This window comes from Diplotaxodon limnothrissa, linkage group LG19 (genome assembly GCF_057381915.1).
Source record: "Diplotaxodon limnothrissa isolate DT_005_m linkage group LG19, D_limnothrissa_male_GT1.1, whole genome shotgun sequence".
NCBI classification, from domain to species: Eukaryota; Metazoa; Chordata; class Actinopteri; order Cichliformes; family Cichlidae; genus Diplotaxodon; species Diplotaxodon limnothrissa.
Window position 1 is genome coordinate 8479237 of NC_140614.1, and position 14053 is coordinate 8493289.

A 14053-nucleotide genomic window follows, 5' to 3' on the forward strand; every position below is an offset into this window, starting at 1 on the left:
AAAAGAGAAGACACCCCTTCACAGTTTGCCCTTTAGTGTCTTATCTGTGAAGGGGTTAGAACACCCCCCCCCCCCCCACACACACACACACACACACACTTATAGGACTGCATTAAAGGGCAACGTCGGCTTTAATGTCTTTTGAAATTTAAAATCAGCTCGCAGAGTGCTCATGAGTGCACAGACGAGCCTTAAGCAGTCTTTTCAACAGCGGTATACCGGCGCCCTTGTGTTGATGTGCGGTGATAGCTCTATGAACCCTCATTTGGAAAGTATTTCAAAGTATGTGTATGTTCTATCCACAGGTCTCTGGTAATCATCAGTACCCTGGATGGACGGATCTCTGCTTTAGATCCTCACAACCAGGGCAGGAAGCAGTGGGACCTAGATGTCGGTTCAGGTTCCTTAGTGTCCTCCAGCCTCAGCAAACCTGAGGTAAATCCATGTCTTTGTTTCCCTACTTTCTTTTCATTTCAGTGGAAAATAGGAGGAAAACTTAGCTTTAGTCTGACTAAATGCCACTGCAGGAATTAAAATTTAAATACCAGCCTTAAGGAATAAGCAAAGGTCAACTTAAGCCACTTACACAGGTTAAAACACCTTTGTTTGTGTTATTAATATCTACTAAAAGATGATTTCCAAAATCTACATGTCAGGGGGAGGTTAAGGATGCAGTCTCATCTCTGTCTCTTCCTCAAAACAAACACTGTCCCTCCTGGCTCTCTCTCTGCAGACTCCAAGACTAGTAATTGAACTCTCTGCACTTTAAACAGTCAAGCAAGGGTTGTTGTTGCTTACATACATTTCATATGTACACACACACACACACAGCGCAATAGACACCAGACATGCTTCACACCCCCGCGTAAATCTGAGAGCAGCTGATTCGCCTGGAGGATTAGCCTCTTTGTTGACTGTAGTAGTTTACACATACAAGCACAGCAAGACCCTCGCCTCTACATGTATACTGAAGCTTAAACCGCCCGCACAGACGTGCTGAAAGTGAAGTGGAGCCCAGAGCGAGACCAGAGTGTTGCATGCTAGAAACATGCCCATGGTTCACTTTGATGTGGACTCGCTCTCTGCGAGAGTTTTGCCTCAGGGAAAAAGCCTCTGATACTAACAAGGGTCTGGGTGGCTGCTGAGATCAGTTTAATGTTAGTCTGCTGGTGCTGGTAGAGCATGTCTGAATGTAAGGAACTCTGACTGCTTCATTACTGAGGTAACAATAACAGAGCGATCCAGACGTAGTTCATTAAGTTTAAAACATTTCTGATATCCTGTTTTTCTAGGGGTCGCGTTGCAGTTTGCTGTAAATGTTTCCTAGAAATTTCTTTGATTATGTGGTGTATAGCACAGATATATATATGTATTTATTCACCAAATGATAAAGGAAATACAACTGGTGTAACAGTGTGTATAAAATGAAAGTGTAAAATAAGCAGCTGCAGTCCCAAAATAGCAATTCAGAGTTACTCACTGTGGGAGACTTTCATTCAAATATTTAAGGACCTTTCATAATGAAGGGTGAAGTGATACTCAAGCATGTGTCATTCAGCCTGAAAAGTCTGAATGACACATGCTTAATTTTTTTTTTGGTTCCAGCTTTTAAAACTACAGCTGCTGACTTCATTGATTAGTAAAGCTACAATTAGAAGAAGGGAACTAATCACTGAAATCAGCTGCTATAATGCTGGGTTGCATTTCAAAGGCAGCCTTTAGACTCGAGCATCTCGTGGGCATGTGGTTGAAACGTGCCGTCTGTGAGATTTGGAAAATGAATCGAGCTTCATTACCATTTTCTTTCAAAATCTGGGATTCTTGCAAGTGTGGAGAACCTCTAGAGATTCTGTGATGCACATACAGTATGTACAGTATGCATAAGATAGCTTCTCCACCAGCGTCATCGGAATCAACCCTTTTAAATTTAAATGACTCGATGTCCTGCATGGTTCTCTGCACGCTGAGGAGAATCAATTTTTAAATTTAAATTTTAAATCGAAATTGTTTATTATTCACTTATAAAACTCAGAAACTGGCAAACTATGTAAAGAATGTTTTCCAGCTGGGTTGACGATGTATGATGTTAATTTGGTTTAACGTGTATTGTTTACAACATTAAATGAGTTGCGCAGTTACAAAGGCTTTTAGTTCTCTCATAAATGAATGCAAACTTTTCTAAATATAAAGAATTAAAAGCAGTTATACTCACTATAACAGTATGCTGACACTTCATAAGAAGTGTCATGAAATTCATGGGCATGCACACATGTAACATCCTCCTGTCATCTTCCAGTGTGCTTCTGTTGTGATGGAGTATGGTGTGTGTTTGTGTGCTTTCTTTTTTCACCTGTTGGCTTTCATTTGGCTGACGGAGCGGAACGAGGAGAGATGCCTGTCAGCTCTGAACTCGGTGACTTGCTGCGATGTGACGTCACTTGTTGTGATCTGTCGAGTGTGGGCTGTTTGTGTTTTTGTTTTGTTTTTCATTTGTTTGTGTGTGTGTGTGTGTGTGTGTGTGTGTGTGTGTGTGTTGGTGTTGTTTGTTTTTTCTAATATACTTTCTAAGTTTTAATCCAGCCTTACCCTCTCTGTCCTTGTTTACCTGTGATTCCTCTCTCTCTTACCCTGGGGTGAGGGGGTGTGGGTGGGGGCAAAGGCAGGTGGGAAGCATTGCCAGTTGCTCCTGCAACCTCTATTCCCCCCCCCCCATCTGCCTGCCTGCTGAGCAGTAAGCAAGAATTTCGGTGGTGCTTGCCGGGTCCCTGAGACACCACTCTGCTCAGTGATCAGAGGCTGGGGGGTTGGGTCTCATGCTATACTATTGGCTGGCCTCCACACACCGGGCCGGAAACAACCAGTCGCCTGCTGCATCTTGTAGAGTGTGTCTTTTTTTTCTTTAAGTAATAAAATGAGGGACAGACCCACAAACAGCATTGTCTGCAGAAAAAGCAGCCATCACTTCAAAAAGCAAAGTTACCCCTGAGCTTAGAGGGGGGTTCAAGTGTGTGTGTGTGTGTGTGTGTGTGTGTGTGTGTGGGTGTGCGCACATTAGACAGTAGAGTCGGTGCCAATGTGGAGTGACTCACACAGGGGGGTGGGGGTGGGGCTAAAGGAATGAAGAAAGAAGAGGTTGGGTGATTAGGGAGGTGAGGTAATGCCTCAGAGCAGAGATGATGTCATCACATAATAGACACATGCTCACTCCAACACACACACACACACACACTCTCTCTGCTGGCATGCAGTGCGAATGAATGAATTGGGAGAATTTGATTGATTACAACACGGGGACAAATACTCGCAATAAATCTCCCAGAGCCGCCTTCCAGCTGCTCTGATTTAGTTTTGATTGTTTTGCTTCGTGTGTTTTATCTGAACCCGCGGTGTTAGCGTTTCTCTCGCGCGGTCGGTCTGCCACCTTGAAGTAGAGCAGTAACCTCGTGGACCAAACATGGCATATTAGCGGTGGGTAAGAGGGGACACTGTTTGACAGGCTCACCGGAGCGTAGGCAGCAGCTTAGACACACAAACAATTGCGCACATTACGGCTCCCCACACTCCCACCCCCCACCCTTAATCTGCCCCCCACGCCCCGGGGGTGGAATATGATGGTATGATCAGTGACATCAAATAATCATCAAGCACATTTGGATGAATGCCTTCATGAAGAAGTGGTTATATAAAGAAAAATGATAACTATAATTTGAGCGTGCACGCTGGAGGCTGGATGTTTCTTTTAGCCAGTAGATGAGTATCTTAAATAAGTGAATGGCTCTGGTCTCTCAGTAATGGTGCATATTTTTCCTGAATGAGTCTGTCTTATAGCTCTTTAAAGATTAATAAGCTCTTAAAATTCATAGTAAATGAGGCACAAAGAGAAGGAAAACGTTTGTGCTGAGAAGTCAGTTTTTTGGGGGTTTTTTTAAGTTAACTCTTGAATATTTTATCACATCCTACAAATTAAATGCATTTAATCTAAGACCTTGTTATTTTAATAACCAATAGTTTGACTATAAAAGATACTGAAGCTCTCTCACAAAAAGAGACCAGGGCAAACACAGCAGACAAAGACATGGGAACAAAACAGATTGTGGAGGTGGGATGTTCATAAGCATCACTTGATATCTTTATACTTTGGTGATCATATAATCAAATACGGGTTGGCACAGATTATAAAATTACTTTCCCATCCTTAAAGCTTTTTTTACTTTTCGAATAATCTAATTCCAACTGTAGAGCGACAGACTGTTATTTCAATCAAACATATTGTGAGTTATAGCGAGATCTCTGTAATCCTTATGGCTCAGATTTTAATTGGCAAATTTTCCTAACAAATATATATCAAGGTCGACTGAGTGGTGAGTAATACCATGAATCTCTGATAATGTTATGCGGGTCTGTTGCCAAAAACATCAAAATTTGTGACACTGCCAGCTGGTTTGTAGGAAGCTTCCCTTATCAACATCGTGTGTTCATCTAAATCTGAATATTTCCAAATTAAATAATGAAAGCGTATTTAAAAAAAAAAAAAAATTACAAATACATTAAAATGTACAGTTTCAGATCATTGTAGGCAGCATACCCCAGTAATAAAAAGAGAGCTGTTAGCAAAGTCACTTAGCTGTAAATACCTTAAGAACTCAGCTCAACTCGTCTTAATCGTTTAACTGCCAGCTTTAAGTGCCGTTCATCATTAGAGAGTTGTCAAAGTAAATCACACCACAAAACTCCTGATTCAGTTCAGTTTAATTTTATTTATATAGTGCCAAATCACAACAACCGTTGCCTCAATGCACTTTAGGTTATTAGACCAAGACCCTATAACATCTTACACCTAATACTGAGAAAACACTGAAAACCCCAACAATCAGATGGCCCCTATGAGCAAACCCTTTGGCGACAGTGGGAAAGAAAAACTCCCTTTTAGCAGGAAGGAACCTCTGGCAGCCAGAGATTAATAATAACAAATGATTAAATGTAGCATGGTGCATAAAGTGAGTGAAACACAAGGTGCACACTCAGTGATACCTGATAAAGGAACCCCGAAGGAGCTCTAAAGCTATACCACTTGAGATCTAATGATTTTTAAGCCCTGTTAAATATTAGTTAAATAAATAATTACATTTCTAAACAATAATTAGGCATCTCAGCTGGGTCCTTAAAGCTAAATTTACTGTGATAATGCAGAAAAAAATATGCTTAAGCACTTTTTAAAAAAGTTATTTACAAGTAAAAGCCACTGGAGAAAGTTTTACAATAAGTCTGAGATAATGATAATGTGATTGACTTTCAGTAATTTGCTGAGCTCGTGGTTTGTAGGACAGTCACTCAGAGTACATATGGGGACCGTGTTTCTGACTTAGAGGACATTGACAAGATGAACAGCTGAGATGAAGCTAACTGGGCTGGATCAGAGAGATGGATTAAACCATCGGGAGCAGGATGACTCATCCACGGCTATAAGAATACCCCCCACCCCCGGCTGTAAAGCTCCTCAGTAGTACCAGTGTGGTGTGATGTGATGGTCAGATTGCTAACCCTTCCTCCTTTCACTTGCTAAATTTATCCCCATCTTGTGTCTAAACCAGCCCCTCCCTCTGAAAGAAAAGATGACATCACCGCTTCTCCTGCCTGTGCTCTCTAATAAATCAAACTGCCACACGTTGCTCCCCGCTGGCATTTTTCTTAATCCGCCACAAAGCTCTGACTTTTTTCGAGTCTGATAGGATTTCCGAAGCAAGGCTACTGACTGATTGGTTGCAGTTTTAACCTCAATAGCACCTGTTTAGCATCAACAAGGTCAAGAATTGGACCCAAAACTGCTGTTATGTCACTCGTGAGTTTGTTGATAGAAGTGAGTCACAAGTTGGACATCGAATGAAAAAGACTCTCTTTTGACAGCTAAATCTGCAGAGGTTAAATCAGGATTAGGCTCAGGGTTTTGGCAATGATGTCATCCTTGTTGAACCAGCACCTAATAGAGCGCGCGCGCACACACACACACACACACACACACACACACACACACACACAGAGTTGAGGGTAGCACACTTTTATAAAGATTTGAGTTAATTACTCCGGCTTTGAGTTGTATAATGGTTCCACGTCTGTGGATTGAGTCCAAGCGTGTGGAGGCCGGAGCTGCTGCTGTGTGGGTGGATGTGTGTCGGCCAGCACTGTCTGTGTGGCAAAGTGTTTTTGTGTTTTTTAAGGATTGTCTTTTTAAGCTGGGAGAAAAGAAATAAAGAAATACATAAAAACTGCTAGTTTAAAACAGCCGTGTGTACGAAAGGAAAACGGTTAGTTATGTCTATAACTTCTGTTCCCTGAAGGAGAGGAACGAGGTACAACACATAAGTATGGGATATCACGCCCTCGCGTGTCCTGGCTGAAGAAACCTTTATTCACGCCTTTACGGCAGATGACGTGTGATGACACGCGCAAGGCCCCGCCCGCACATATAGCCGCTGCCATCACCGTCATCCCTCAGTTCGATAGCCGCTCTTCACCGAGCCAACTGCTCAGTGGGGCCACCCTGTGTTGTACCTCGTTCCTCTCCTTCAGGGAACAGAAGTTATAGACATAACTAACCGTTCCCTTTCAGTCGATTCACTCGGTACAACACATAAGTATGGGACCTATATACACGCCCCGCAGAGCAGCCACCGAACCGGAACGGGACCACCACATCCTTAGTGAGTGGTAGACCCAGCAGAAAGGACAGCATGAGCCACCGAAGGGGCTGTAACGTCCAACCGATAAAACCGCACAAAAGTGTGCGGCGACGCCCAATTAGCCGCTGCACAAATATCAGCCACAGGCACCCCTCTAAAAAGAGCCCATGAGGTCGCCATCCCCCTGGTGGAATGAGCTCCCACCCCGTGGGGCAACGCAAAACCTCCGGTGCTGTATGCCAGCGAGATAGCTTCTACAATCCAGTGGGACAGCCTCTGTCTGGACAGAGCTCTACCTCTATTCGGATTAGCGAAGCAGACAAACAACTGGTCACACAAACGCACATCCCGAGTGCGCTCAATGTAGGTGCGTAGCGCACGCACCGGACAAAGAGAATGCACCCTCCTCTGCTCCTCAGATTCAAAAGGAGGGGAGCAAAAGCTCAGCAACTCAAACTCCATTGAACTATAAGATGCAGGCATGACCTTGGGAAGATAGGCGGCATTCGGACGCAATACGACCTTGCGGCCATCAGGAGAAAACTGTGTGCAGGCAGGATGCACAGACAGCGCATGAAGGTCCCCCACTCGCTTCGCCGAGGCCAAAGCGAGAAGTAATGCGGTCTTATACGAAAGAAGTTTCATATCTACCGACTCAACGGGTTCAAACGGAGGGCCACAAAGGGCCTCCAGCACCAAAGACAAGTCCCAAGCCGGGACACTGGACTTAAGCACGGGCCTCAGCCGGCGAACCCCTTTCAGAAAACGCACGGCGAGGGGATGCGCACCTGGTGTCACCCCGTCAAAACCGATATGACAAGCAGATATAGCCGCTAAATAAACCTTAATCGTCGAAAACGAAAGGCCTTTATCCAACAGCTCCTGCAGGAATGTCAAAACATCCACAATAGAGCACTGAAATGGGAGAGTGTGGCGGTCCTGGCACCATCGCTCGAAGGCTCGCCATTTGTAAGCGTACAAGCCTCTAGTAGACGAGGCCCTGGCGCTCTGAATCGTCGCTACCACACTAGGTGGCAGACCCTTAGCAACCAAGTTTAACCTCTCAGCAGGTAAGCATGAAGGTGCCACAGATCCGGGCGCGGATGAAACACTTCCCCCCCCGCCTGAGAGAGGAGATCCCTGCGGAGAGGAAGCTGCCAAGGACTTGCTGCAAGCAGGCTGATTATTTCTGCATACCACGACTTCGCGGGCCACCAAGGGGCCACCAGGATCAGAGAGAGGGAACGCCGACGCACCCTCTCCAGAATTGGAGATATCATTTCCACTGGGGGAAATGCATACAGGAGCACGTCTGGCCATTGGTGCGCTAGCGCGTCCAAGCCCAAGGGTGCATCGTGGTCGATTATGGAGAAGTACAGGGGGCAGTGAGCATTCACCCTGGAAGCAAAAAGATCTATTTGCGCCTCGCCAAATAGATCCCAAATCTGAGCCACTATTGAAGGGTGTAACCTCCATTCTCTCACCAGAGGACCCCCCCTGGAGAGAAGGTCCGGCCCCAGGTTCAGGTGGCCCGGGACATGGGTGGCTCTTAGAGTCAGAAAATGAACACTGCACCATAACAGCAGAGAGCGAGACAGCTGCAACAGGGGAAGAGAGCGTGTTCCTCCCTGCCTGTTTATATAAGACACCACTGTTGAATTGTCCGTCCTGACTAAGACATGCTGGCCCTGCAGGACTGGACGGAAACGCTTTAGAGCTAAGAACACTGCTAACAGCTCTAAGTGGTTGATGTGCAGCTGGCGCTGAGCCGCGGACCAGATCCCTCTCACTGACGCACCCTCGCACAGCGCTCCCCACCCACTTAGGGAAGCATCTGTGGACACCACCTTGCGAAACAACACCCTCCCAATCCGAGAGCCCTGGTGCAGTAGCCCGGGCTCCCTCCAAGGACGGAGAGCTAGCATGCAAGACGCAGTTACCGGCAGCCTCCTCCGGAGGTGACGCGAAGCACACAAACGGTGAGAGAGAGTCCAGCGTTGAAACGCTCTCATTTTCAACAGCCCAAGCGGCACTACGGCGATCATAGATGCCATCATGCCCAACAAGCGCAATATCGTCTGGAAACGCAGTCTGCGTCCCAGCTGAAATTGAGCGAGGCAGCGATGAAACGCGGCCACTCTGTGCTCTGACAACCGTGCGCGGCTGGAAAGAGAGCATATTTCCAGACCGAGAAAAGCGATCTGTTGACCTGGGATTAGCGAGCTCTTCTGAAAGTTCACAGAGAACCCCAGTGTCTGAATGTGTGACAGAACCCGCGACAGCTGCGTCTCCGCCTGTTCTCTGGAGCAAGCCACGAGAGCCCAGTCGTCCAGGTAGGCCAAGATGCGGATGCCCCTCTTCCTGAGGGGCGCTAGCGCTGCCTTGGCACATTTCGTAAAGGTGCGGGGAGCGAGCGACAGCCCGAACGGCAGCACTAGGTATTCGTAGGCTACGCCCTCGAATGCAAACCTCAGAAACTGCCTGTGTTTCGGGTGTATAGCGACATGAAAATAAGCATCTGTTAGATCGATTTGTCGCAAACCAATCTCCCGGGCCGACTGCACTCAGGAGCTGTCTGAGTGTTAGCATCTTGAACCTGTACGTTCGCAGGTACGTGTTCAAGACTCGCAGGTCGAGGATGGGACGAAGCCCTCCCCCTTTCTTCGGAATGACAAAATAACGGCTGTACCAACCTTTGTCCGTCTCCGAAGCGGGGACCACCCGTATTGCTCTCTTCTGTAATAGCGCCTGTATTTCCTCTCTGAGTACCAAGGCTGCCTCGGGGTTGACAATCGTGTTCACGACTCTTTGGAAACGAGGCGGCTTGACCCGGAACTGCAACCGGTAACCCATGGCAACGGTTTGCAGCACCCACGGAGAGGGGGCGCAAGCGCGCCACTGAGGGAAGTGAGCAGCCAGCCGGCTGGCCTGCAGCACTGACGGCGGGGCGCCGTCGCCCCCCAGTGTGTCTGCAGGGGACTGCATCCCCTGCCTGACCTGGCTCATTTCGCCTGCAGGTTGAGCATTTGAGATTGTTTGAGAGTAAACAACACTCTTTATTGATTGCAACATGGGAACATGTACATTTATACATTTTGTTGGGTGCACCTTTTCCGGGGCATAACAATGAAAAACAGCGGGAACACTCGATGTGGTCGCTTGAACATTCAACACATCTGAACCGTGTGCAGGGGTTATGTGCTTGGGAGACCGCGATAGGGAAGTGCAGCGCCTTCTGGGGCTGACAACCTGAACAGAACTTAAGCGGCACCTCTTGTGCGGCAACAGAGGGGTAAGAGCAGCGTCTCCCTGCTGCCGGATCCCTTCCCCACTCGCAATCACAGCTAGGAGGGCTGAGGCTTCTTCCTCCTGGGCGTCGGGTCCCGTCGGGGGCCCGGGGGAGGGCCTTTGCCCCAGGCCGACTGGCGTGGAGCTCGGGCCGGAGTACGTGCTCTCGCCGGCGGCCCTCCCACTCCAGCAGTGGGCGCCGGTCTCTTGCCAGCTGTCAGAGGAGCGGCGGGCCTGTGAGAGCTAGCAGTGGGCTTGGGCTGGGGCTGGCGTCTGGGGATGATGTCGCGCAGAGCTTCCGTCTGCTTCTTCCTCAGATCGAATCTAGCCTGAATGGCTTCAAGTGAATGTCCGAATAACCCAGCCGCAGACACTGGTGCGTCCAGATACACAGCTCTGTCTCTATCAGGGACGTCGGAGAGGGTCAGCCACAGGTGCCTCTGCGCCACCACTGTCGAAGCCATCCCTCTGCCCAGGGAGAGCGCTGCACAGCGAGACGCACGGAGGATGTAATCCGTGGTGACTCTAACCTCGTTAAGAAGAGGTGACAGCGGGCTGTCCTCCGGAACCAGCGATCCAAGCTCCGCCAGGCACATTGCTTGGTACGTCTGGAGCATGGTGACGGAGCTCATGGCTCGAGCGGTGCCGGCCTGAGCCCGATAAATCTTCTCCAGCTGCGAGGCCGAGAATCTGCAGTGCTTGGACGGCAGAGTTGCGGGGCCACCGACACCATGGTTATGGGACGGGGCCAGATAAGCAGCCAGAGACGGCTCCATAGGGGGTGGGTTAGCTAAACCAGCTCCCTCGGCGCCGTCCAATTCCATGTACTGTCCATAGCCGGGCACAGTGACGCGGGTAGACAGAGGTTTGTCCCATGACGCTGTTAGCTCGCAGAGAAAGTCTGGGAACATGGGGAGGCAGTTTTTGGCCGTTGCGGGCTCCGGTGGAAGGAAAAAACCCGCAAACCGCGACGGCTTCCGAGCTGGTGGAGGAGAGGGCCAGTCCACCTGCAGCTTCTCAGCGGCACGGCGAAACAGGGAGAAAAGAGAGGTGTCATCGTGGCCGACCGGCGCAGCAGCGGCGGCATATTGGGTCGACAATGAGCTCTCCTGCTCATCCTCCGACAAACCATGGATGTCCAGGCCGATGTCCAGCACGTCATCGTCTTCCTGGGGAGCGCTGGCGGGCTTCAACCCAGGCTGAAGCCCGTCAGCGCTCCTGCATGGTTCCGGTCCGTCATCGGCTAACCCGTCAACGTATTCCATGTGGTCAGCCCAGCTAATCGCGGGGACATCGACCTGAAAATTTTCGTCTTCGGACTCGGACGAAGCCGGGGCTCCAGACTCGGAAAGAAGAGGGTCATGCCGTGCGACAGCCGAGCGTCCCAGCACTCTTTCCACAAACGTCACCCGTCTTTCCAGGGTCGAGCGTCGGAGCTGGCGACAAAACGCACAAGCTTCGGGCTCCGTCAACGCTCTCCTAGCGTGGACGATCCCCAGGCAGACAGGGCAGGCATCGTGCTGGTCGCTGTCGTGCAAAGAGAAACCACATCCCTGAGGACAGGGGCGAACAGAAGATTTCTGCTTTGCTCGCTTCGGTTTGGAGTCCATTCCCAAAACGCAAAGCGAAACGCTGCACAAGAAAAACTTGAAAATAGCGCTCCGCGGGCAGCCTACGCACCAGCTGGGCGGTGGAGGCTAACACCAACAGGGGCAGTTAAGCTAGGTTCAAGTTGGCAGACAACGGAGCTAACTAGCAGTAGCTAGCTAGCCCAACTCAGCAGAGGTGTTCTCAGCGAGGTGAAGAGCGTAAGAACTGAGGGATGACGGTGATGGCAGCGGCTATATGTGCGGGCGGGGCCTTGCGCGTGTCATCACACGTCATCTGCCGTAAAGGCGTGAATAAAGGTTTCTTCAGCCAGGACACGCGAGGGCGTGATATCCCATACTTATGTGTTGTACCGAGTGAATCGACTGAAAGGGAACTGCGTGGGCCAAAAAAACAACATTCCTAATGAATCATTTTGTTTTTAGTGATTTGTCTGTGTGGCATTGAAACACAATGTTAGAGGAGTGCTGGTAACTTATGCAGCAGCTCTAGAGCTTTTATAGTATTTGTAAAAAACAAACAAACAAAATTTATACATATAACCCCAATGAATTTTTTTTTTTTAGTTTGTTTTATTGGTAGTGGCGTTTTGATAAATTGTCGCTCATTGTGGTTTTATACAGCTGCCACTTGTGGGGGCTCACAGGCAGTTATTTTGTTGCCAAACTCATAACAAATATAAACATTGTCCCAATTTTGATTAGCAACGCTGACCTGGCAATTTAGAGACTGAATTTAAGATGCTTATTTTAAAAAATATCAATATAAGTCATTGCCACATCTTTTCTGTTTTCAGAAGTTCCTTTTATTTTATTTAGAGCGGTCTTCTTCTAGAAACCAAAACTAACCTGACTCTGCGTTTTGTTTTTTTGTTTGTTTGTTTTTTGTTGTTGCAGGTGTTTGGCAATAAGATGGTAATACCTTCCCTGGATGGTGCCTTGTTTCAGTGGAACCGGGACAGAGAGAGCATGGAGGCAGTGCCTTTCAGCGTCGAGTCCCTGCTGGAGTCGTCATATCGCATTGGAGAGGACACAGTCCTGGTCGGGGGGAAATCCCTCACCACCTATGGCCTGGGGGCCTACAGTGGCAAGGTCTGTGAAACAATTTCAAGAACAACCTGATAGGACAGGTTAACACGTGTCAAATCTATTAGCATACTAACCAGTCCGGCGCAGTAGGATAACCGACTTTTGTAATTTCCCCCCTGTTGGTTTCCTCAGCTTCGGTACATCTGCTCTGCGGGGGGCTGCAGTCGCTGGGAAGAGGACGAGGTGGAGACCGAAGATGTGCTCCTGCTGCAGAGGACTCAGAAGACTGTGCGAGCCATCAGGCCTCGATCGGGGATGGAGAAGTGAGTCAATCAAAGCTAATTCACAGAGCAGCTACTGACGTTGTTTTTATTAACAAAGTTGGCTATTTAGTCACTAACAGTAGTGAACAACAAGCAGTAGTAAGTAGAAGGAAACCACAGGGTAACATGAAAGACCAGAAACGTATAAGGCAGGGATTTTTATTTAAATCATGCATCTTCGCTGTTTGTGCAAGGTGGAACTTTAGTGTCGGAAACTTTGAGCTGAAACTCGTTCCGGAGATGCAGCCTGGAATTAACTTCCTGGAGGGCGAACTAGCAAATGGTGACAGCTGGAAGGAGAGTCAGTGGGTCATCGCTGATGAGCCAACAGAGAAACGGCAGGCCGAGAACCACCAGAATCAAAACCAGCATTTGGACCTAGTTATCAAAGTGTCTGTTCCTGATTGGAAGGTCATGGCTTTCAGCACCGGGCCTGATGCACAGCTGGTCTGGGAACATCAGGTTAGATGCTTAAAATAAATCCTCTGGTCACTTATTTATTAGCGAGTTTTAGTGCTTTAATGGAGTTCAGTGCTTCATGACTTTGACTGTGGAGCTCATTAAAGTATTTCTACTCATTCTCACGTGTGTCGTGTAGTTCTGCACTCCCATCGCCTCAGCTTGGCTGGTGGGGGGTGGTAAAGTTACGCCAATCAGCCTGTTCGACGACACCACCTACAGCAGCCAGTCCAAAACAGAGGAAGACGAGGAAGACGAAGATCCAGAGAAAGCGCGGGAATCTGCAGAGTCCAGTGTTTACCTAGGTAACTTCTTACACATGTATACAGACGCTTCACTATTCCTGTAAGGGTTAGGAACCAGTGATTGTGGATAACCGTGTTGACTGTTGGGTTTTTTTAGGGATGTTTCAGGGGCAGCTCTACCTTCAGTCATCGGTAAAAATCACGGAAAAATTTCCCTCCAAAGCCATCGGTTCAGAGAAGGACATAATTCCACTACCCACTGTCAAATGGAAGCCTCTAATACGTAAGTTTGCAGCACCAAAGGGACTAAATTCATGATTACATGCAGAGTCAGGGCAGAACGGCCAAAGCCCATCTTTAAGAACAAAGTTACACCATGTTCCAAGAAGTATTTGATGTCACGTGGACACAATCTATCACCATGC

At 48.2% G+C, this 14053-nt stretch overlaps 1 protein-coding gene across 1 annotated transcript in view; it reads left to right on the forward strand.

The window, feature by feature from the left end:
• The window catches only part of eif2ak3 (eukaryotic translation initiation factor 2-alpha kinase 3), a 33098-nt gene that overhangs the window by 8271 nt on the left and 10774 nt on the right, over nt 1-14053 (forward strand). Inside the window, exons 2-7 of the mRNA XM_085342738.1 lie at nt 306-435; nt 12470-12664; nt 12794-12924; nt 13119-13386; nt 13523-13688; nt 13786-13911. Coding sequence (XP_085198864.1) covers nt 306-435; nt 12470-12664; nt 12794-12924; nt 13119-13386; nt 13523-13688; nt 13786-13911 — 1016 coding nt within the window. The remainder of the gene's footprint in view (nt 1-305; nt 436-12469; nt 12665-12793; nt 12925-13118; nt 13387-13522; nt 13689-13785; nt 13912-14053) is intronic.